We start from the raw sequence: 23,651 nt of genomic DNA, 5'->3' as shown, positions 1-23,651 counted from the left end.
TGGGCTCTCTGCTCTCTGCCCTTCTACTGGTGAGAGGCACTAGTTAGAGCCTGAAAGGTGGAGGAAGAAGGTGGATGGAGTGTTTATTTTTCCAGATTTTTTTTTATCCAAAAGCCACACCTTCTATAAGTAGTTTTTTTCTATCAGCTACTCTCATCATTTGCCCTTTTGCTACCAAGATTGGTAGGAAGTGACTGGGCCATCTGCCAATGTCAAGATCATACCAGCTGTAGATCTTCTCTTCAGTCTTCTGCAACATTCCAAAGGCTTGAGCATTTTTATTTGTGTCTTGGCTAAGAGCTGAGATAAGCCCAATTCCCTGACAGAGCAGCACTAGCTGGCTGAAGGCCGGAACACACCCTCTCTTTGTTATGCTCAGCCAGAGGATCCCCATCCTGCTCCCCTGGGATCTGCCACACAGGAGCACCTCCATGTGCCAGGCCTTTGGAAGTGGAGGTTCTGCTCTGCTGCAGCAGGGAATAGCTGGCTGACAATGGAATCAGAATCAGAAAGACTTGTTTTCCAGCCTGACTGAGTGAGGACACACTCCAAATGCACTGATAACCCACACTGGCAGGTGAGGCCCCATGGGAGATGCATGCTGTGCCTGAGAAGGGCATAGAGTCTTCTGCATGCATGTCTGAGAAGCCCCTGAACACGTCGTTTTGCAAAGATATATAATGAAAACGGTTATGAGTAAGGTAGCATATTTGCTCTGTCTTAGGAAGAACCTACATCTACTTTAGACATTTGTTTTGAACTAATTATTTTGTTCTTAGGGATTCCAAAGAAGACAAGTCTGACTTGCTCCCCACATCTCCTCCTCATTGGGATGTCAACAGAAACGCTAAGAAAAAGGGAGAGAGTGAAGTCAGGGTTTTTGTTTCTCTAGCCTAGAGGCAAGGAATTCTGGGGGGAAGGAGATGACAGCCACAAAGCACATGCCATTTCATATTCAAGTAGCCTCACCAGGCTGTAACCTGTCTTCCCATCTTTGCAGGAAAACTGAGGCTCAGGGAGGTTACATAACTTGCTCATGTCCACAGGAAGTGACAGGGTCTCCTATTTTTCTCAAAGTTCATGGTCTTTCTTACCTTTTGTTTGACACCCACGGGAGGTTTGGATGGAAACAGGAGAAAAGTAAGGCAAAGCCACAGAGAGTTCTCTTTAGAGAGGACTGGCCTAGCCAGGTGGGATCTGGGAACAAAGGGAATAAACTCAAGAGGTCTCAACACCATGCTGTCATGGAACCCTACCAGCTGGTGCTAGGCTGCAGCAGAGCTTGTCTGCAGAGTAGGGGGGTTTGCTGCAAGCATCTAGAGTCTGAGTTGAACACACTTGAGTCAGACAACATGCCTCTCCCTTGCTCATTGACCTAAGTTAGGCCAGCCTTACTTGCTCCCTGAGCCTGCTGGGGCCAGGAACTCACCTGCCTGCTCCAAAGCCACCATGGTCGCCTGCTCGATCAAGTCCCGTTCAATGAAGCTCCTGAAGTCTTCGCTGTACACGCTCAGATCTGGCAACTGGAATGTGTAGATGGGCATTTCCAGGGGGAACTGCTCATTGTTGCACTCACTCGCCACGTGGGACCGGGCCAGAGAGACGATAGCAGAGCTGGCGTGGGAAATCCCCCGGGAAAGTCGCTTTTCTGCAGTGGGGGGAGGAAGGACAACCACAGGAACTGAGTGCGGTGGGTGTGTGGCTCTGTGAGCATGCATCCACACAAACGTGCATGCACAGATATGCTCACACACACACACAGGCACACACACATTCACCCGCACACCTGTCACTCTTCCTGCAGGCCTCCCTACTGCTGAGCTAACATTACCACCACCTGGCATATGGCACTTACTCACTCTGAGTCATGAAACCATTCAGAAAGAGGCGAGCTGCAAGTCTACCATACAAGTACACATCAGCATCTTGAAAGATCACCAGTTTTGCTTTTTTTGGTCTTAAGTTACATCTGATTCAGTTCAGCAGAGCTGCCCTCTTCAGAGCTCTAAAGGCCACATGCCAGACTGCTCTTTGTTTTATACATTTACATACTTAAAGCAAGAGGCAATTGGTTCAGGCTTTCCCCACATGGCTTGAATCATAGGAGAGGTTACTTTACTAAAGTTACTTTGATAAACATATCCCATGTGACGATGCTCCAAATACAAAAATACGAAGCCATCCCATCTGCTTCTCTTCTGTCTCAGTTTGCCACTGTCACAAGCACTCAGAAGTGCTGGTCTACTCTGGTCTTCTTCTGCCTGGATTTTCCAGCCAAAGGGTGAAAAATGTAGTACAGAATTCCTCTGATGTATGTGATGCTCCCCTGTTAAGAAGTTAATCATCATGTGATCTCAATGCCTCAGCAAAAAAAAGTGGATGCCTTTGTTCTCTTAGTGCTGTAAAAGCATACTTGTTTTTTTTTTGCATACTTGGTTTTTTAAAGCCCTGCTCTTAATAGTTAACATTCATGATAATACAAGAATTCTTAAAGGCATGGTGTTAGGGGGAAGTTTTCTTTTTACAATCAGTATTTGCAATAATGGAGAATTCTTCTAGCAAGGCAGAAGTCCTCTTTTAATTTGTTCAGGAAAATAAAATTCAAACCAGTGTTTGAATAGGTGTTGTGTAAACCCTGTGGCAAATTCCTAAGTGTATCCATTCAGGTCATGAGGACTCCCACTTCATTTCAGATTAGCCTGCTCACTCATTAGGCTCTGTGCTCATGCTGATGCTGCTCTGAAGCATGCCTCTGCCCACCTGTGCTCAAAAAAATCCCACACTCATGCCTTCATCCAGAACAGGAGCTTCTTACTTCCCCAGGTGCAAGAGCAATGGACAGAAATGATGTTCAAGTAATTTTGCTACAGGAGACTAAAAACAAGAGGCTTTTGATCTTGGGGTAAGCTGGTTTTAAATTTAAAGTCCATTCTGAGAAGCCTCAAGTACCTGTGCATTAACAAGAATGGTGAGTCTCACAGAGTATTTTTTTAATTTTTTTTATAAATTTATTTTTTATTGGTGTTCAATTTGCCAACATATAGAATAACACCCAGTGCTCATCCCATCAAGTGCCCCCCTCAGCGCCCATCACTCAGTCACCCTTACCCCCCCCCACCCACCTCCCTTTCTACCATCCTTAGTTCATTTCCCGAGTTAGGAGTCTCTCATGTTCTGTCTCCGTTTCTGATATTTCCCACTCATTTTTTCTCACAGAGTATTTTTAAATGAGTAGCTTTGATTCATCTTCAGTTGGATTTCAAGACCATGATGACTAGTTATTTTGTATTTTGAGGAAAGGCAAAGAGAAGTTAAACCACACTGGCCATGAGAAAGAAGAGAAATGAAGCGTATAGGTCCTGGCTTGTCTACCATTGGGGATAGCCCCATTGCTTTCTGCATGTGGTCCATGTTCTTGAGAGCAGGGGCAAAGGAGACTCCAAGTCCTTCTGCCATGTTCTCCAGGTCTCACAAGCCATGCTGATGTCTCACGTCTTGCTACAGACTACTGTTTCTGTATCTTAGAAAGTAGAACTGCCCCATCCTTTGGGATCTGATGGAGATGGACATCAGGTGTTCTTTAACACCCGAGGTGTTATGTGATCCCATGGTCTACTGGGCAGACTCACAATGCTGTTCTCAACAGTGGGAAACTGCTGGGCAGGGTTATCTGTACTCCTTCAAGGCTTATCACTTAGTACCTATTTGCCAGTTGATGAGATGTTATTAGATGAGATGACCTTATCTTTTGGCAAATGATAACTGTGAGTAAATAAAGAAGTTAATGGTTGTCTAAACAGACAACAAAATGAACCTAAATGTGATTGACGACAAGCAGCAGTAGAAAGGGAGAAGACGATACTAAGGAACATGTCTTCTTCAGGGTAAAATGTAGTTGTTAATAAATTTAAAAAAATGATAGGAAGAAAACATAAATACAGGTTTTCATAGATTAGGGGTAACTATAACATGAAGAGAGGTAGAAAGTATAACTTTCAAAGCAAAATAAAAGTTTAACTAGCCAGAGAAGATAGGAAAGGTGGGGCACCTAGATGGTTCAGTTGTTTAGGTGTCCAACTCTTGATTTCAGCTCAGGTTATGATCTTAGGGTCATGGGATAAAGCCCCATGTCAGGCTTCAAGCTCACTGGAGAGTCTGCTTGTCTCTCTCCCTCTGCTCTTCCCCCCACTCACACGTGCTCTTTCTCTCAAGTAAATAAATAAATCAATAAAATCTTAAAAAAAAAGAAGATAGGAAAGTAGAAATATACACCAAAAAAAGCATGGCAAGTAACACGTAAAGTAACATAAAGAACTACAGATATAACAATAATAACATTCAAGTAAATGGATTAAATTCACTGCTCAAGTGACAGAGACTCTTGGATTAGATAATAAAATAATGTCTGATGACAAATTACATATAAGAATCACATTTAATAAAAAAGCATAAGGGAAGTTTAAAAATAACGGGAGACAAAATTATATTCCAGGCAAATCTGAACCAGCAGAAAGGCAGGATAGAGATTTAAGATTAAGTAAAACAGACATAAAGATAAAAGCCATTATAGGGGACAAAGAACCACTCTATATATCAGTAACAACACTGGAACAAGTGCCCTGACAATTATGAGTACATATATACCTAACAAGACGGCCTCAAAACAAGAGAAGAAACAAATAATGTGCATTAACGTTTCTAGCTCCATTCTGGCTCTTCTAGACAACACAGTAAGGATAAAATAATAATCCAAGATATAGGTTCCAGTGTGGTTGAATAATAAGACTGAGCTAACAAAAACAGTGGCTCTCGCTCTGACAACTTTCATATACAATAGTTTAGAGGGTTGACCTAATGCAATAGGATGGGAAATGAAATTCCTTGTATAAATAGTAAGAAGAATTTAAATTATTTCGGATGTTATGATTATATATACTTAGAAAACCCAAAATATTCTCTTAAAAATGATTAGTATTATCAAAGAATTTATATAAATTACTACATAAAACATAAATATGTAAAAAGTAAGTCGTTTTTCTCTATGTCTAAAGTCTTAGAATCTGACTACATGGAAAGGCATATTTAATGTTCTTGGGTGGGAGAACAATGTTGAAATATGCCAATGATTCTCAAAATAAAAATTTAATCCAATTCCAATCAGAATTCCAAGCTTAAGGTTTATGTGGCAGAATAAAATGCCTAAAAATAGTGAAAGGATTTTGGAAAAGAATAGCAGTGAAAGGAGTTGCCTTAACAGGAAGTGTCCTATACGAAGCTACCAGTTAGGGTAACAGGATGGGTGACCACACAGATTGACAGATACAGTCCAGAAACAGATCCAAATATACTTGAGAATTTAATATAAGGCAAATTTGGTGTTTTAGAATGCTTTATTCAATAAATGTGCTAGAGTAACTCACTCTCAATCCAGAAGAAAGCAAGACTAGATTCCTCCCTATCACAAAATCTCAAATCAATCAGAAGACCTAAGAACAAAATTCTAAAACAAATATAGGAACATATTTCAGTGACATTGTATTCCAAGATATCTTCTAAAGTGAGGAAGGACACTTGTCAGCTGTGAATGCATAGACATTTCGTGTGGCATTATACTCTGTAAACAAAGTCGTAAAGCAAATGATACATCAGGAAAGACATACACACATATAAAAATATGTGTTCATTGTCTTAATCACGAAGAATGCTACACATTGATCAGAAAACTGAAGACAAATCAATAGAGAAGTGGGTAAAATATGGGAACAGGCATGTTGCAGCAGGGGAAATCCAACTGGCTAACAAACAAATGAGAAGATGAAAGCTGAAATAAGACACCCCTCTTCACCCTTCATAGTCGAAAAGCAATGTAAAGCCATCACAGAAACGTCCAGTGATGGCAAAAGTGAAGGGAGACATCTCGTTTCACACATGGCAAGCAGAAATGGATTTGGGAAAGGAGTCCTGGAATTATTGAATTAAAGATACACAAGTATTGGCACAGCAAATCCACTTTGGGAATGTTAACCTATAGAGATAAAAGCACTATTATGTGAGATCACAGGTATAACTTTTTAGCTAGTAGTATCAAAAACAAACAAAACAGACCCCCCCCAACCCGGAATAACCATTAATAATAAAAATTATTGTAGGCTATGGAGTAAAATATTGAGACTCTACTCATAATTTAATGTTCAGTGAAACAAGTGTTTGAGAAGCATTATGTGCATTCGGCTCTGACACATTTTGAAGGAGCATAGAGAAAGCTGGGAGGAGACAGACCAGGATGTAATCATTGGTTATTACATCAGTGAGATTTGAGATAAGTGGAGAAGAAAACTGATATTTTCTTTATATATCTTTGTACTGTTTCTTTTATCACAATAAACACACCTGACTTCTGTAATTAAGGATAGACAAAATGGAGCCAGTGGGACAACGAACACTGATGATGAATACATCTGGAGACTGCGTTATGTAGGAAATAATAGAAGAGACTAGTGGTGTTTGGCTTGGAGAGACCAGGACTCCAGGAGAAGTGCTGGTCTTTAACCACGTGGGGTCCTTGGGAACTAGACTCCTCTCACTTTTCTGAGGCAGAGAGAGGAGTCAGAAATGGAAACTGCAATGCACATTTCAGCTTGATGCAGGGAAAGCCTGATTTGCCTGCAGCTGAGTGATGACCCTGTTCTTCTTTGCACCCTCCACCCCTCACTCCTGCTACCCCATGTAAGCCATGGCACCCTGGGGAAGCTGTTTCTGGGCTCAGCCCCTTAGCAGGTACCTTGGGCAATGTCGTCTTGTCTCTGCAGGCAGGGCCGCTCCACCTTGTGTCCGGGTTGGGGTGGCTCTCGCTCTGGCTGCTTGGAGCACCTGCCCTCATTGAACACATGTGGCAGGTTGGCTGTGTGCACTTGTCGGAGCTGCTCATAGTCACTCAGAGCGGCTGTCAGGTCCCAGTTTTTGCCTATGGGCAAGAAATGACAAGAAATTACAAAATTAATGATCTCGTTGTAGGAAAAAACTCTGCAGGGAGGGTTCCTCATCAGCACATTGACTAATGAACCTTCCACCAGTACTGCTGAAATTTTTCAAAGGGGTAAAATGGCCAGACGTGTAATCTCTAAAAGTAGAAGTTCACACCTGTGACTGATGCCCACCTGAAATATGTGACTGTATTTACTCTCACTACCTTTAGATTCACATACACACATTTCAAAACATGACACTCCTAATTATCATGCCTTCCTTCACCTTTTTGAAAAATCAAGTTGTAGAGCTTACTCTCTGAGAGAAGCAAAACATAAGCTAAAAGAAAATCAATAAAAAGAATTCCCAAATATTCTTTAGGCTTTTGCTTACAGGTTTACTTCTCTTTTTAAGCTTAATATGGGAAAAACAGAAGCTTAGGAGACATTCCCTGTGTAAAAGCCTTACTAGGAAGCAGACTTCAGAGCTCTGACCCTGAATTGGGTGAGATGCTAGTCGGATTGGGGTCCTGGCCTGGGATAGCTCTCAGCCGGGTCTCTGGGAACTGAGATCCCTGCGGGGTGCTAAAGGGGACTCTTTGCAACACTAGGGGGAGCTGTTGTAGGGGCTGGAACTCTGGGTTTCTAATTCTGGGTCTGGGTAAATGGACTTCTAATAGAGGCACGGAGGCATTGGACACTGCATCTGATTCATCAGGCATCATGAGATTTTTAAAGACAAAGAATTAAAAGGCAAGATTTCATTTTAAAGAGCAAATAAAATCTTATCCTCTCCTGGTTAACTTTGAAGTGCAGGTATTAACCATATTGACCTAATTATATGCTGAATTATGTTGTATCTACAATATAATGAGGCTTCAAATGTATAAAATAATATTGGGATGTCTTTTTTTCCCTTCCACTTCTAGTGCAGACTTGATACTATCAATTGTCATAGTTAAATTATATTGTACAGGCATTGGTAATTTAATCACATATTTCTTTTTTCTCCATAGTTAACTAACAAAGACGCAATAGCTGCATATTTGCACCATCTCAGTGTTTAAGAGGAGCAAAATAACCTGTCTGGATCACACAACAGAAAACATAGCAGGAGCTGATGTTTTTGTAAATAATAAATATGGGGTATTGGTGTAATGCAGTCTGATTATCGTTAGTAGTAGAGGTAGAGGTCATGGCCATGGGGCTGGGGTGGTGGCAATGACAGGGCTGGTTTTGGGAAAGGAAACTGAAGCAGAAATATCAGAACACACTTGTTCTTACATGGACTAATAATCACAGTGTACAAATACTACCTGTATGATCAAAACCTGGCATTTTTCAAGTCTAAGTAGTAGTAACTATCAAATGGGCATTAGTATTCCAAGAAGAGAAAGATGAGATCCTGCCTTTAGGGAAATTATGTCTTAGCAGGGGTGATAACTTGAGTGGGCACCCAGGCATCGCTGAGGGGGGCAAATGCCCAAGGGAGGGTCAAACTGTGTGGAGGAAGCACGTCAAGGAGAGGGGAGTTCCAGTTCCTCTCTCAAAATGCAGACATATCACTATGGATGTGTCTATTAGCAGTAACATCAGCAAGATGAATTCTGATTGTGAAGAGGGATGAGAGGGCAGAGAAGCAGCTCAAATGGGGAACCTGAGGAGCTCCAGGTACAGCCAGAGGTATTCTCATCTCCAGGACCCAGTAGGGGACAGGCACTATTCTGGCACAACACAAAGAGAAAATGATGCACAGACTGATTACAGCATTTACTGGCAACCCCTCACTTTGCTACTTTACAGTGTTTGCACGTGGACCCTCCAATCTGGTTTCTTCTACTGAGTTGCATCTCCTCTGTAGGGCTGCCTGCACTAAAAAACTAGTCCTGGCAAAGTTATGGACCCTAATCCTGTTGGGGAGCACTGTAATGGGGAGCCAACACACTCTTGCCTCACTGTGCTTCTGCCCAGTGCAAAGAGCCTCTCCTTTTTTTTTTTTTTGTATATATTTTTTTATTGGAGTTCGATTTGCCAACATATAGCATAACACCCAGTGCTCATCCCATCAAGTGCCCCCCTCAATGCCCATCACCCAGTCATCCCAACACCCCGCCAACCTCCCTTTCCACTACCCCTTGTTCATTTCCCAGAGTTAGGTGTCTCTCATGTTCTGTCACCCTCACTGATATTTCCCACTCATTTTCTCTCCTTTCCCTTTTATTCCCTTTCACTATTTTTTATGTTCCCCAAATGAATGAGACCATATAATGTTTGTCCTTCTCCGATTGACTTACTTCACTCAGCATAATACCCTCCAGGTCCCTCCACATTGAAGCAAATGGTGGGTATTTGTCGTTTTTAAAGGCTGAGGAATATTCCATTGTATACATAGACCACAGCTTCTTTATCCATTCATCTTTCGATGGACACCGTGGCTCCTTCCACAGTTTGGCTATTGTGGACATTGCTGCTATAAACATTGGGGTTCAGGTGTCTCAGTGTTTCACTGCATCTGTATCTTTGGGGTAAATCCCAGCAGTGCAATTCCCAGCACCATTTATTGAAGAGACTGTCTTTTTTCCAGTGGATAGTCTTTCCTGCTTTGTCGAGTGTTAGTTGACCATAGAGTTGAGGGCCCATTTCTGGGTTCTCTATTTTGTTCCATTGATCTATGTGTCTGATTTTTGCCAGTACCACACTGTCTTGATGACCACAGCTTTGTAGTGCAACCTGAAATTCAGCATTGTGAAGCCCCTGGCTCCAGTTTTCTTTTTCAATATTCCCCTGGCTATTCGGGGTCTTTTCTGATTCCACACAAATCTTAAGGTGATTTGTTCCAATTCTCTGAAGAAAGTCCATGGTATTTTGATAGGGATTGCATTAAATGTGTCAATTGCCCTGGGTAACATTGACATTTTCACAATATTAATTCTTCCAATCCATGAGCATGGGATATTTTTCCATCTCTTTGTGTCTTCCTCAATTTCTTTCAGAAGTGTTCTGTAGTTTTTAGGGTATAGATCCTTTACCTCTTTGGTTAGGTTTATTCCCAGGTATCTTATGCTTTTGGGTGCAATTGCAAATGGGATTGACTCCTTAATTTCTCTTTCTTCAGTCTCTTTGTTAGTGTATAGAAATGCCACTGATTTCTGGGCATTGATTTTGTATCCTGTCACATTGCTGAATTGCTGTATGAGTTCTAGCAATCTTGGGGTGGAGTCTTTTGGACTTTGTATATACAGTATCATGTCATCTGTGAAGAGGGAGAGTTTGACCTCTTCTTTGCCATTTGATTGTCTTTTATTTCTTTTTGTTGTCTGATTGTTGAGGCTAGGACTTCCAGTACTATGTTGAATAGCAGTGGTGAGAGTGGACATCCCTGTCGTGTTCCTGATCTTAGGAGAAAGACTCCCAGTGTTTCCCCATTGAGAATGATATTTGCTCTGGGCTTTTTGTAGATGACTTTTAAGATGCTGAGGAATGTTCCCTCTATTCCTACACTCTGAAGAGTTTTGATCAGGAATGGATGTTGTATTTTGTCAAATGCTTTCTCTGCATCTATTGAGAGGATCATATGGTTCCTGTTTTTTCTCTTATTGATATGCTCTATCACATTGATTGCTTTACAAGTGTTGAACCAGCCTTGCATCCAGGGGATAAGTCCCACTTGGGCATGGTGAATAATCTTCTTAATGTACAGTTAGATCCTATTGACTAGTATCTTGTTGAGAATTTTTGCATCTGTGTTCATCAGGGATATTGGTTTATAATTCTCATTTTTGGTGGGATCTTTGTCTGGTTTTGGAATTAAGGTGATGCTGGCCTCATAGAATGAGTTTGGAACTATTCCATCCCTTTCTATCTTTCGGAAGAGCTTTAGTAGAATAGGTATTGTTTCTTCTTTAAATGTTTGATAGAATTCCCCAGGGAAGCCATCTGGCCCTGGACTTTTGTGTCTTGGGAGGTTTTTGGTGACTGCTTCAATTTCCTCCCTGGTTATTGGCCTGTTCAGATATTCTAGTTCTTCCTATACCAGTTTTGGTAGTTTGTAGTTTGCCAAAAATGCGTCCTTTTCTTCTAGATTGCCTAATATTGACTTATAGCTGCTCATAATATGTTTTTAAAATCGGGGATCCCTGGGTGGCGCAGCGGCTTAGCGCTTGCCTTTGGCCCAGGGCGTGATCCTGGAGACCCGGGATCGAATCCCACATCGGGCTCCTGGTGCATGGAGCCTGCTTCTCCCTCTGCCTATGTCTCTGCCTGCCCCCCTCTCTGTCTCTGTGACTATCATAAATAAATAAACATTTTAAAAAATCGCTTGTATTTCTTTGGTATTGGTGGTGACCTCTCCTTTTTCATTCGGGATTTTATTAATTAGCGTATTTTCTCTTTTGTTTTTAATAAGGCTGGCTAATGGTTTATGTATCTTATTAATTCTTTCAGAGAACCAACTCCTGGTTTTGTTGTTCTACAATTCTTTTTCATTGAGTTCTGCTCAAATCTTTATTAACTCTCTTCTTCTGCTTGGTGCAGGTTTTATTTGCTGTTTTTTCTCCAGTTTCTTTAGGTGCAAGGTTAGCTTGTGTATTTGAGTTTTTTCCATTTTTAAAAAAAATTTATTTATTTATGCATGACAGAGACAAAGAGAGAGAGAGAGGCAGAGACACAGGCAGAGGGAGAAGCAGGCCCCATGCAGGGAGCCCGGCGGGGGACCCGATATTGGGACTCCAAGACCATGTCCTGGGCCAAAGGCAGGCGCCAAACTGTTGAGCCACCCAGGGATCCCCAGGTTTTTCCAATTTTTTGAGGGATGCTTGCATTGGGATGTATTTCCTTCTCAGGACTGCTTTTGCTGTATCCCAAAGATTTTGAGCGGTTGATTGTTTCTTCATTCTCATTAGTTTCCATGAATCTTTTTAATTCTTCTCTAATATCATGGTTCACCCATTCATATTTTAGCCGGATGGTCTTTAACCTCAACATATTTGAATTTCTTCCATATTTCTTCTTGTGATTGAGTTCAAGTATCAAAGGATTATGGTCTGAAATTATACAGGGGAGAATCCCAATCTTTTGGTATTGGTTAAGACCTGATTTGTGACCCAGTATGTGGTCTTCTGGAGAAAGTTCCATGTACACTTGAGAAGAATATGTATTCAGTTGTGTTTGGATATAAAATTCTGTAAATATCTGTGAAATCCATCTGGTCCAGTGTATCATTTAAAGCTCGTTTCTTTGGAAGTGTTGTGCTTAGAATATCTGTCATTTACAGAAAGTGCTGTGTTGAAGTCTCCCAGTATTAGTGTATTATTATCTAAGAATGTCTTTACTTTGGTTATTAATTGATTGATATACTTGGCAGCTCCCACATTCGGGGCATAAATATTCATGACTGTTAGGTCTTCTTGTTGGATAAATCCTTTAAGTATGATATAGTGTCTCTCTTCCTCTCTTACTACAGTCTTTGGGGATAAACCTTAATTTATCTGATATGAGGATTGCTACCCCTGGTTTCTTTTGACGACTGGTTGAATGATAAATTGTTCTCCAACCTTTCATTTTCAAGCTATAGGTGTCTTTGCATCTAAAATGAGTCTCTTGTACACAGCAAATAGATGGGTCTTGCTTTTTTGACCAGTCTGAAACCCTATGTCTTTTGATGGGATCATTAAGCCCATTCACATTTGAGTTACTATTGAAAGATATGAATTTAGTGTCATCATAATACCTGTTCAATCTCTGTTTTTGTGGATTATTTCTTTGGGCATCCTCTTTTTTTTTTTTTTTTTTTTTTTTTTTACAGAGTCCCCCTTAACGTTTCTTGCAGAGCTGGTTTGGTGGTCACATATTCTTTCAGTTTCTGCTTATCTTGGAAGCTCTTTATCTCTCCTTCTATTCTCTTCTATCTCTCCTTCTATTTATCAGCTTTGCTGGATAAAATATTCTTGGCTGCAGGTTCTTCTCATTTAGGACCCTGAATATAGTCTGCCAGCCTTTTCTGGCCTGCCGCATCTCTGTGGAGAGGTCTGCTGTTAAACTAATATTTCTCCCCATTTAAGTTAGGGATCCCTTGTCTCTTGCTGCTTTAAAGATATTCTCTTTATCTTTGGAATTTGCAAGTTTCACTATTAGATTTGAGGTGTTGAATGGTTTTTATTGATTTTAGGGGGGGAAACTCTGTATCTCCGTATCTGAATGCCTGTTTCCCTCCTCAAATTAGGGAAGTTTCAGCTATGATTTGTTCAAATATGCTTTCTGTTCCTCTGTCCCTTTTGGTGCCCTCAGGAACCCCAATTAAATGTAGATTTTTCCTTCTGAGGCTGTCATTTATTTCCCTTAACCTTTCCTCAGGGTCTTTTAATTGTTTTTCTCTTTTTTCCTCAGCTTCCTTCCTTGCCATCAACTTGTCTTCTATTAACCCTCGTCGTTAGGACCTCCAGTTTGGATTGCATCTCATTTATTTGATTTTTAATTTCGGCCTGATTAGATCTAAATTCTGCAGTCATGAAGTCTCTGAATTCCTTATGCTTTTTTTTCAGAGCCACCAGTAGCTTTATAATTGTACTTCTGAATTGGCTTTCTGACATCGAATTGTAATCCAAATTCTGTAACTCTGTGGGAGAGAGTACTGTTTCTGATTCTTTCTTTGTGGTGAGTTCTTCTTTCTAGTCATTTTGCTCAGTGCAGAGTGGCTGAAAACGAGTTGTATTGGAAAAAGGAAGAGAAAGAAGAAAAATAAAAAGAAAAAACAAAAACAAAAACAAGGAGGGGTATCCTCTGGTTCTATATACTGTAAATCCCTTGACTTCCCCTGGAGCTTTCCAGCGCTGCTTGGCCAAGGACTTGCTCTTCCCCTATCCTTCCAGCTGGTCTTCTGTGGGAGGGGCCTGCTGTGCTGATTCTCAGGTGTGTGTGCACCTGGGGGTGCTGTTCCACCCCCTGCCAGGTGCACGGCTCAGTGGGAGCTGTTTATCCTGTGAGGCCCCTGTTCCCTGGCAGCCTGCTCCATCCCAGGTGACACCAGGAAGAACAACACCACTGGTGGTGGCCAGGTCTCCAGCTCTAGAGTCAGCTCCTGCAGTAACTACCACAGTCTCCTAGTCCACACTGGCCTGGAAGTTCCGTGGGCAGGGGGGGTGCTGATCTGCACAGCTTGGGGGGCACCCGGCAGCAGGAGCGTCCTTGCTGTCCTGTGCCCTCCCCGCTTCTGTCTGTCCCTGGGTGAGTTCAGGAGCCTGGGCTGTGTGCGGGGCTTGTGCCACTAGAAATGCGCTCCCGGGGCCTGCAGCCCCCTCTACATGGAGCTGCCGCCTGAGCTTCCCCCGAGGCCCCGCCAGGGTGCACGTTCCAGCCCTTTACCAGGCTGGGCCTGCAGTGTGTGGCACGCTCTCCTCAGGGTGCACTTCCTCTGTTAGTGACCCCGGGAACCTAGAGGCTCCACTGCCCCTCCTGCTGTTCTGCCGGGTTTCCCTGCTAAGCACCTTTGCATTCGGGAAGAATCTGGTGCCGATTTTTAAAGTTCCTGCTTCTCCGGGACTGGGTTTTCCTGTCCTGGAGGCTCTCGCTGCCCAGCCTTAGCCAGCTCCTCACAGGGGCTCTTCCCCCACTGGATGCTTTTATATTTTTTATCTTCCTACCTTGTCAGAAGTGCAAACTCTTCTCTCTGTAGTGTTCAAGCTGTTCTCTCTCTAAATCTCAGGTCAAATTCATAGGTTTTCAGTCTGATTTGAAAGTTATCTAAGTAAATTGGTGGGGATAGGTGACTTGGAGGAACCCTACTCCTCTGCCATCTTGCCTTGCCCCCTCAAAGAACCTCTCCTGCTGGTCCTGCCTGTTCCCTGCCTTCCCAGAGCCCCCAACCATGGTTCTCACTAGGAGGCATTCAGGCCCAAGTGTGAAAGCAGGCTCAGAGTTGTTATGTGGGCCTCCAGTGCTGCAGCCCAGAGGACTGTAGGATGAGGTGTGCTCCCATGGCATGCATCTAATAGATGATCAACTGAGACACCACTGACAAGAGAGGTGTCCCTCCATCTGTGAAGGGCTGTGAGTTCTGCTTTTCTCCCCAGTGACTTCTCAACACTGATTTTCTGTCTTGCTCATTCCTCTCTGAAGTCTTCTATTGCTGCCTCATACTCACGCTCTCTTTACTATGCACCTGCCCTGTATTCTTAACCAGTGAGCATGCTGGTTCTAATTGTGCTGCACCTAGTCATAGAGATTCGATAAATGTTAAATGAGAACGAAGATGGAAGGGAAGAGGGGCAGCAGCACTGTCCACAAAAGCCTAGCTCCCAAATGCTCCTTTCAAAGATTTTAAGGAATTCCTCAAAGAGTCAATACTTCAGTGCCCATGCATGTGGAAAGGCCACTGACTTGAGAAGAAAACAAGACAGATGACAAACACACTCACAAATTGTTTAGGAAGTTAGAGTGCCTCAAGATACGCTATCTGTTATGTACAATTCCCAAGATGTCAACTCAGGAAAACCAGGGTTGTATATGGTGATTTATAGACCATGGACCAGGGATGCCTCATTGATTAGCATAAGCATTGGTGCATTGTACAGGTTGTATCTACAAACAGGAAATCTAGGGACTAGGAACAGGGTGGGTCCCTGCTGGCCTGGAAATAGGTTTGGTGATCAGAGATCATATAGGTCAAGCTCTCCTTTCTTTTCCATTCCAAATCTCAAAGAGTCCTAACTGATGTCACCTTGAGTCAGGATGAGTAGGAAGGGCCCAGAGGCCCACCATGGCCTCACCACCACAATGGATGGGCCAAATCTCAGTTGGAATTAATAGGCTGGGTGATCAGGGTGGCCATAGGCTGTGTGTGCCCCTGAAATCAGGACACTCATTTTGAGGAAGGTATTAGTCCAGGGGAACTGTCAAGAACATAGCCTGGTCGAGCCCTGGCTCCACCTTGTAGCTACTTCTGTGACAGTGAATATAGCATTTTACCATGCAAAACCTCAGATTACTTTTCTGTACAATCAGGGAGAGTAAAATCCATATAATGGGAATTCTTAGGAGGGTTAAGGAGACTAGGAGGTAGTGTTTGTGAGGTTCTTAGCATGTGGTGGTTAGTGTTATGATCATTCATTACTAGTTCTTGCTATATCTAAACTCTATCACTTATGTTTGAAATTCAGCTACTAAGTGGCAACTGAGATTCAAATGCAGGTCTGTCTTGATTAAAATCCAAGCTTTTGGGACTATAGTTCCCTTGAACTCAGTCTTGTTTAGGGCATCACAGCTTCTGGTTATGGTCTAACTTTCACACCTCTTCCCTGCCTTGGTCATCCATCATGACCCTTGACTTCTTCTTCTCTTGCATTCCTTACTGTCCATCCCCACTCTACGAATGTTTTCAGCTGCTGGGTCCTTGCTCTCTTTCCCATGCACTTAACCTGTACCATGTGAAATTCTTATTCAGGTGTCAGTAAGTCCATCTCCTAAACACAGCAGGCCATTAGGCCAATGGGAAAACATTAGAAGGTCTCACTAGAACATGGACATTTAACGTTTCCTTTAATCCTACACTTCTGAATACTCTATGTCCCCTTTTCTGGCTGCTTTGCCTTTTCTTGTCATTAAGACACCCATTTTTATTCTTTTCTTTTTTTTCTTTTCTTTTCTTTTATCTTATTTTATATCCTAGTTTTGAAGATCAAGACTATGTCTATGTGAGTATCTTAAATCTAGTTATAATTTGTAGCCTAGGCTTCAAGGCCAAATATCTAATTATGGCAGAAGATAGTTGACTATCCAATTTCTATTCTCCTCAAATTCTTTATGCACAGAATGCTGACTTATTTGAGATTGAAAATAAGACACCTAGAAATACTCATTTTTCTCCTGTAGCCAATCTAAGATCTCCAAAATATGTTCCTGTTGTCATCTCTCTCCATATTTGCTTACTCTGTTCCTTCTTCCAGCAATATTTCCTCCAGGCAGAAAAACAGTACAACTATATGAAAGAAGACCTCAATGTAGGAAATAAGGAAGCTACCTGTTAATTTTTTTTCTTTTTAGCTATGCCTCAATTTGTGCTTATCACAATACAGTAGGTTATAGGTTATTGGATTATTAAAAATCATAGCTCTCATGCTACGTACCAAAATCTCTAGTACAATTTACCAATGGAATATTTGTGCTTTAAACGTCAAATTCATTTGATTTAAGGAGAACATCATATGAAGTCAGAGCTCAAGTTAAATTTAACATCTGCATTTTGGCTCTTAGAGAGATGTATGCTGCTTTAATTTAGCACAGAAGTATCACATTAATGAAAGGAAACTATAAAGCAGAGATGCTGAGCTCACAGGAAGATGCAAAACTTCTTTAGGAATTGACTAAACTCAGGAGAAAAAACAAAAAAAGAGTCAAAATCCTTTTTGAAATGAAGTTAAATATTAAATCAAACAAAGCAAAATTCAGGTCAAAAAGTATGACTTAAGATGAGGGCACTAAAGGATTCAAATCACAATTGCAGATATATTAATCATGCTCTTTCTTTTCTGTAGTTTTCTGTAGGTCTTGCTGACCTAGGAGGGACTGTCCTTCTCATGGCTAACCGATTCCTCAGGATAGCGAACCACCTCTCTGCATGTGCCTTTTATGTGCAAACGAACCAATCAAAACCTCTTACCCAACTATGCATGATCAGGCTTTCATAGGGCAAATGCTTCCCTATGCTCATCAGCTAGGGCCAGGTAAAACCTGGGACAGCCTCTCCATCACAGAACCTACTAAAATTCCAAATAGCCAATCCTTAAACTGCTTGTCCTGCTTATCCTGTTTTACTTACTCCTTTCTGCAGAAACCACACCGCAGGCTCTTGCTTATATTCTTATGTCTTCTGTTTTAATATGTATCCGAAATTTGTTCTAATCAGGTGTGGTAAGACATACAGGCATGGAAATCACTGTCACAAAGGAAGAAATTCCCTAGGAACAGGAGGCATGTCACACAAGCCCACACAGAGGAGTGCCAGGGTCAGTCAGGAGTACCAAGGCCAGTCAGGAGTGCCAGGGCCAGTCAGGAGTACCGGGGTCAGTCAGGAGTAATGGGGTCAGTCAAGTGTACTAGGGTCAGTCAGAAGTACTGGAGTCAGTCAGAAGCACCAGGGTCAGTCAGGACTACCAGGGTTAGTCAGGAGTACCAGGGTCATTCAGGAGTAATGGGGTCTGTCAGGAAGCATAGGGAAAGGGGGAAATATAAGCACTCCTCTGTGTGGGCTTGTGTGACATGCCTCCTGTTCCTAGGGAATTTCTTCCTTTGTGACAGTGATTTCCATGCCTGTATGTCTTACCACACCTGATTAGAACAAATTTCGGATACATATTAAAACAGAAGACATAAGAAGTACGAATACATGCATACTAAATAGAAAAGCAGAAGCTTTACAAAGCAGAAATTGCCATGAAACACTAAGATAAATACACTGACCTTTACTATTAACAAGAGAATGCCATAAATAGCAGGATACATTATAATATGGTAACAAACAGCCTCCAACCTCTCCAGGGCATAACAATGAAGGCTTGCTTTTTACTCATCCATGAGTTGGCTGTGGGTTAGCTGAGCACTGTCACACTTTGTCACTTTAGGATTCAGGTGGAAAGAGCAGCTGGTCTTAAAAACTGCCTCTCAGTATGACTGAAAGACAAAAATCCCTGGAGTATCTCCCATTAACAATCAAATACTCTGGCTCAGTAGTGTCCCCTCACTTCTGTTCACAACTCGTGGCTGAAACTAGGCATAGGGTCCAATCCCACCACAGGGGCTGGGAGGGGCAGGCACCCAATAAGGGAGGAGTCAGATTGTAGAACATTATTGTCCTTGAACAGTGCTAATGACTAACACAGGATGTAAAATGAACATACATAAAACAATAGCCTTTCATACATAAACAAAAAACAAGTTAGATGACATAATGGAAGGAAATATTCCATTATGCAATTAAATAATTGTAACTAAAAGATAAAATACTGAGAAATAAATTTAAAAGAGATGTGTAAAACATCTCTGTGGAAAACATGCACTGTCTCTCATAGGCACAAAAGTGGAACTGCACACACTATGTTCTTAGTTTGACAGACTCAATATCATCATTTCTTTCTAAGCCCACTTACAAATTTAATATGATCCCAACAAAAAATATAAGCAGGATTTAGAATTAGATCAGCTGATTTTAACATTCATTTGGAAAACTGAGCAAGAATAAGCAGGGACCCTCTGAAACAAAAGAGTAGTGAGGAGGGAAGGGCACTCACACGCATGGAATCTGCTCTACTGTTTCAATAATGCTATATGAACAATTCAGTAAAGCCATGGAACATAAGGGAAAGTCTCAGAGAAGCTGAAATATATGTGAGATACCAAAAGACAGATACTGATCTGGGGAAATATCTGCATTTCATATTACACACCAGGAGTCATCTCTGAGGCAGGTCAGATGCTGAAAAATCTAAGGAGGCAACATGCAAGCAGGAGGGCTGGTGGGGACGAGGTGGGGAGACTCAGGGGAAGAGGCAGCAGACCCACAGTGAAGGTGCCTGAACTGACTGGCAGTACAGAGGAAGAGATGGGCCTTCAGAAGAATTTGCATTGTAGTAAAAGGCTCAGACATAGAGAAGGCTCTGGAAGGGGGCGCTGCCCACAGTCAGGGAGAGCCTTGGATATAGTGACCTCCTTCTCCTGTGGGTCACACCTGGAGAGGGACTCAGCTGTGAGCCATCAGCAGGGTCACTTCCTGCTCTCCACCCTGGCAGGAGTACCTGGGCCCCTGACAAAAGGATCTGAGCACAAGGGCAAATGCCACACCCTCTATTTTCTCCTCGTAGGGAGTGCACATGTATGTGTTTTGCTCAGAAATCAGTTAAGGGGGAAAATACATTAACAACTCAAGAGATACAAGTAAAGGATAAGAACAAAAATTTCATGGAAAAATAATTATAAATGGCTCTTAAAATATACAAAAAGATTCTTAATTTCACTTGCAAAATAATTGCAAATTACAAACACACCAAGAAACCATTTTACACATATCAAAGTGGTGAATGCAAAAGTTGGCAACCCACTTGGTATACTAAGCTTGGTGGTTAACAGACTCGCTCATCCACCTGTTGCTAAAAGTACAGAATGATATAATGCCAAGAAAGGCGATTTCCCAGTATTCATCAAAATTACAGGGCATTTATCCTGTGACCCAGCCACCCCACTTCTGGGCTTCTGTCTTATAGAAATATCTATACACATAAAATGGGGTATGTAAAACATAGTCATTGCAGCAGCATTTATAACAGTAAAATAATGGAAACAAGCTAAGTGTCCATCTATGGAAGAATATTTAAATAAACCACAGTACACTCCACTTAACACAATGATATGCTATTGCATGAAACAATGATGAAGCTGCCATGGAAAGATCTCTAGGACATATTTAGGGAGTGAAACAAGCAAGGTGTTAAATATTCATAATCCTACCTTTTGAGTAAGGGTAGAATAACATATACATACATTCTCTCTCTATATTTATATATAAATATAAGTGTGCACTTGCATTTGCATACACAAATGCTAGAAAGGTAAATAAGAAACTAATACAAGGGGTGATCAAGGATCACAGAGAAGTGGGGGGCAGGGGACAGAGGGAGTATGATATTGTCAATATCTTCCCCTTTTGAGTTTTAAACTATTTGAATAAATCAGTTACATAAAACAAAAAGTAAATAAAACTAAATGTAATTTTTTAAAGGATTAAACAATAATTACCAGTATTTTAAGTGTTTCACAGTGAGAACTTTTCCTTAATACGTAGCCTGCCATAACTATAGAAATGGAAGACTTTATCTCATTTACATTTGCAGGCAACAATTCTGAATTTCCTGGCTATTAAATACAGACAAAAATAGAAAGAACCAATTGAAGGAACTGAACCTCCTAGCTAGCTGATATTTGTAAGGCTGATTTAATTAGCTTATTTTTATAGAAATGTGGAGATGGAAATCAGCCCAAAGGCTGCCTCAACTAATCTTCCAATAGGTTGTAGTTTACCAGATGCTTGTGCAAATATAACAACTATGATAATATAACAAAATTATATGACTGATATTTTGATTTTTTGATGTAGAAAAATTTAAAAAAGACACTGGTACTATTTTGTATTCTATTGCCAGCTACAGAGGCTGGTGTGTGCAGTAAATTTAAACATATGTTGAAAGAGAAAATATATTTATGCACATTTAATCTTTGACCCACTGCAAAATGGTTTTTGTGATCCCTTTTCTACTGAAGCAGCTCTTCTCAAGATTCCCAATGAGCTCGATGTAGATAAATCCAAGGTCATTTCTCTGTCTTGCATCAATAAAGTTCTCTCTCTTCCTTGATTTACTCTTCTTTTTGGGAGGAGAGAAGGGGAGAGATCTAATGTATAGCATGGTGACTGTCATTCTCTCACTTCTAAGATGTCACACTACCCTAATCATCCTCTTATTTTAATAGCTGCTCTACTCCTTTCAATAGTGCTCTTTCTCCTTTACTAAATCCCTAGATGTTGTCATTCCTCAGTGCTCAGATCGGGGCCAAACTCTGTTGGGAGGTATTTGAAAGACATTTTTACCTTTGACTTAAAGGAATGTAGAATTAAGAGGAGAGCTGACCTGTGCTGTTATTCCCTGTTCTTACTGATTAGAATGCAGACATGATACCTGGAACTGTGGCAATCATGTTGCAAACATGACACAACAAGTGTGAAAAGGCCAAATGCTAAGAATGCTGAGTAAGGAAAAAAAAAGCCTGAATACAAATCTGGACAGATGACTGGAAGCAACCACCTAACTAATACAGAAAAAAGAGATAGGACAGAGGCCCACACTGTATTTTGGCATGAGTCTGACAAGGCACCCAGGACGGGATGTAACTTGGGACTTGAAGGATGATCAGAGGTGCTCTCATTTAGGCTGAGAACTGAAAGTGTGAAAGCTATCCTGGAGCAGGAGGAGCAGGGGAAGTGGGCTGGGAAGAGGACAGCACATGGATAAACCTGGAGGTTAAATGAACTGGTACATTAAGGCACTGAGGTAGTTAAGATGAGTACAGCACTGAGAGGAGCCAGGAGAGACCACTTGGGAAGGATGCAAGAGGGGAGATGGATGTGTTGGGACAGGGCACTCCTTGAAGTGTCTTATGAAATATGTGCTGGGGTTTGAACTTTATACCAAGGCAAATATGAGCCATTGGAGCATTGCTGAAGGAATAGGGTTTGATCAAATCTTTATTTTACAAAAATAAAGTACTTGTATTAAAAATTACTCTAGCTAAATAGGAGAGATTGCATTAGAATTGGGGAAGCTGGAGGCAGAAAGAATGTTAGGAGGGGGCCACAGCTATATAGATGAGAAATGAGATGGCCTGACCCAGTGACAGTGAGGATGGAGAAGTGGGGGTTCTTCTTAGTGCTGGACCAGAGGGAGAGGGAGAGATGAAGGCAGGTGTCCAGGATCTTATGGACTGCTCAGGAAATGGCTGGCTAACTTACAGTAATCTGCATCTGGAAGATTACTCGGCCATTAAAAAGAATGAATTTGCATATAAAACTGATTTGAGGGGATTTCAGTGAAGTAGTGTTGAGTGAGAAAAGCAATATGATGACTGTGTGCAACATACAACATAACCTCCTTTGGCGACACAAAGCAAACACAGCTCTGTCTGGTCCACATACAGCATCATTATGCCTTAGCATCCAAGGTCAACCCTAAACACCCCTGCTACTTTTGCATACCATTGCCACATCCTAGGAGAGAAGCATGAGTGAATGCTCCTGGAATTCCCTTCCCAGCAGAGTTCTGGAAACAGCTTCCAAAGAGAAGCATTCATGCAACGTTGACTGTAAGGCTGAGCATGGGCTGGTTTTCTATGGAGGGTTGCAAGCAGATGGCTGGGCAGAGAGCAGATGGAGATTGTCTATAGATTTGGGGCAACTCCTGAGAAGCACCTACTTGCCAATCCAGCTGCCAGGGTGGGTGGGTGGGTGGGGCATGTGACTCCCAAGCCCGCAAGGACCTCCAGTGAGCACCAGTGAACCTCTCACTCTGAGCGTAGCTTCTCTGATTTCACATACTTTCTCTGTTTATAAACCTCTAGTTCTCTTTCTTACTTGGAATACCTGGAATGACTTCTGTCTTCTTCACCAAATGCTGATGGATACAGAATTTGGTACTGGAAATGGTTCCAGGAAAGCAGAAACAAAGAGATGAAACTAGTTCTCTGATGCCTTAGAAAAGCCAACAGCTGTTGTGATGCATAGAAGGGGAATAGAGTATGGTGAATAAACCCTCTTGACTGCACTGGGGAGAATGCAGGAAAAACAGTGACCAGTAGGACAATGAGCAGAAAAGACTGGGCTTTGAAAGCTGGATGAGATCCTGAGAATGCTTAGTGGGTTCTGATGGACCCGGGGTCTTTGACTCTCCAGTTGTCCTGAGCCTCCTGGACCAGCAGAAGCAGCCGCTCCTCCCTTGATCAAGTCTAGTGCTCCCCACCCCCACTCCAACCATTGTCTGAAGATCTGGCAATGACCCTTTCTGAGCAGATGTGTTTCAGGGTGATGCCCAATTCACCTTTAAACCTAGGTCTCTTAAAAGTTTTCAGATTCATAACTAAGAAGATGGCCTGGGAGAA

The 23,651-nt window shown here is 41.8% G+C and overlaps 1 protein-coding gene across 2 annotated transcripts in view; it reads right to left on the bottom strand.

Annotated features, from left to right (window-relative positions):
- Nucleotides 1–23,651, bottom strand: part of OTUD7A (OTU deubiquitinase 7A) — a 386,951-nt gene that overhangs the window by 87,545 nt on the left and 275,755 nt on the right. For both annotated transcript variants that reach the window (XM_038532600.1, XM_038532601.1), the window contains exons 5-6: nucleotides 6,782–6,964; nucleotides 1,430–1,648 (exon numbers count right to left, since the gene is read on the bottom strand). In XM_038532600.1, coding sequence (XP_038388528.1) covers nucleotides 1,430–1,648; nucleotides 6,782–6,964 — 402 coding nt within the window. The remainder of the gene's footprint in view (nucleotides 1–1,429; nucleotides 1,649–6,781; nucleotides 6,965–23,651) is intronic.

This window comes from Canis lupus, chromosome 3, assembly GCF_011100685.1.
Source record: "Canis lupus familiaris isolate Mischka breed German Shepherd chromosome 3, alternate assembly UU_Cfam_GSD_1.0, whole genome shotgun sequence".
NCBI classification, from domain to species: domain Eukaryota; kingdom Metazoa; phylum Chordata; class Mammalia; order Carnivora; family Canidae; genus Canis; species Canis lupus.
The sequence above is the reverse complement of the archived record's forward strand: the minus strand, read 5'-3'. Positions and strand labels throughout refer to the sequence as shown.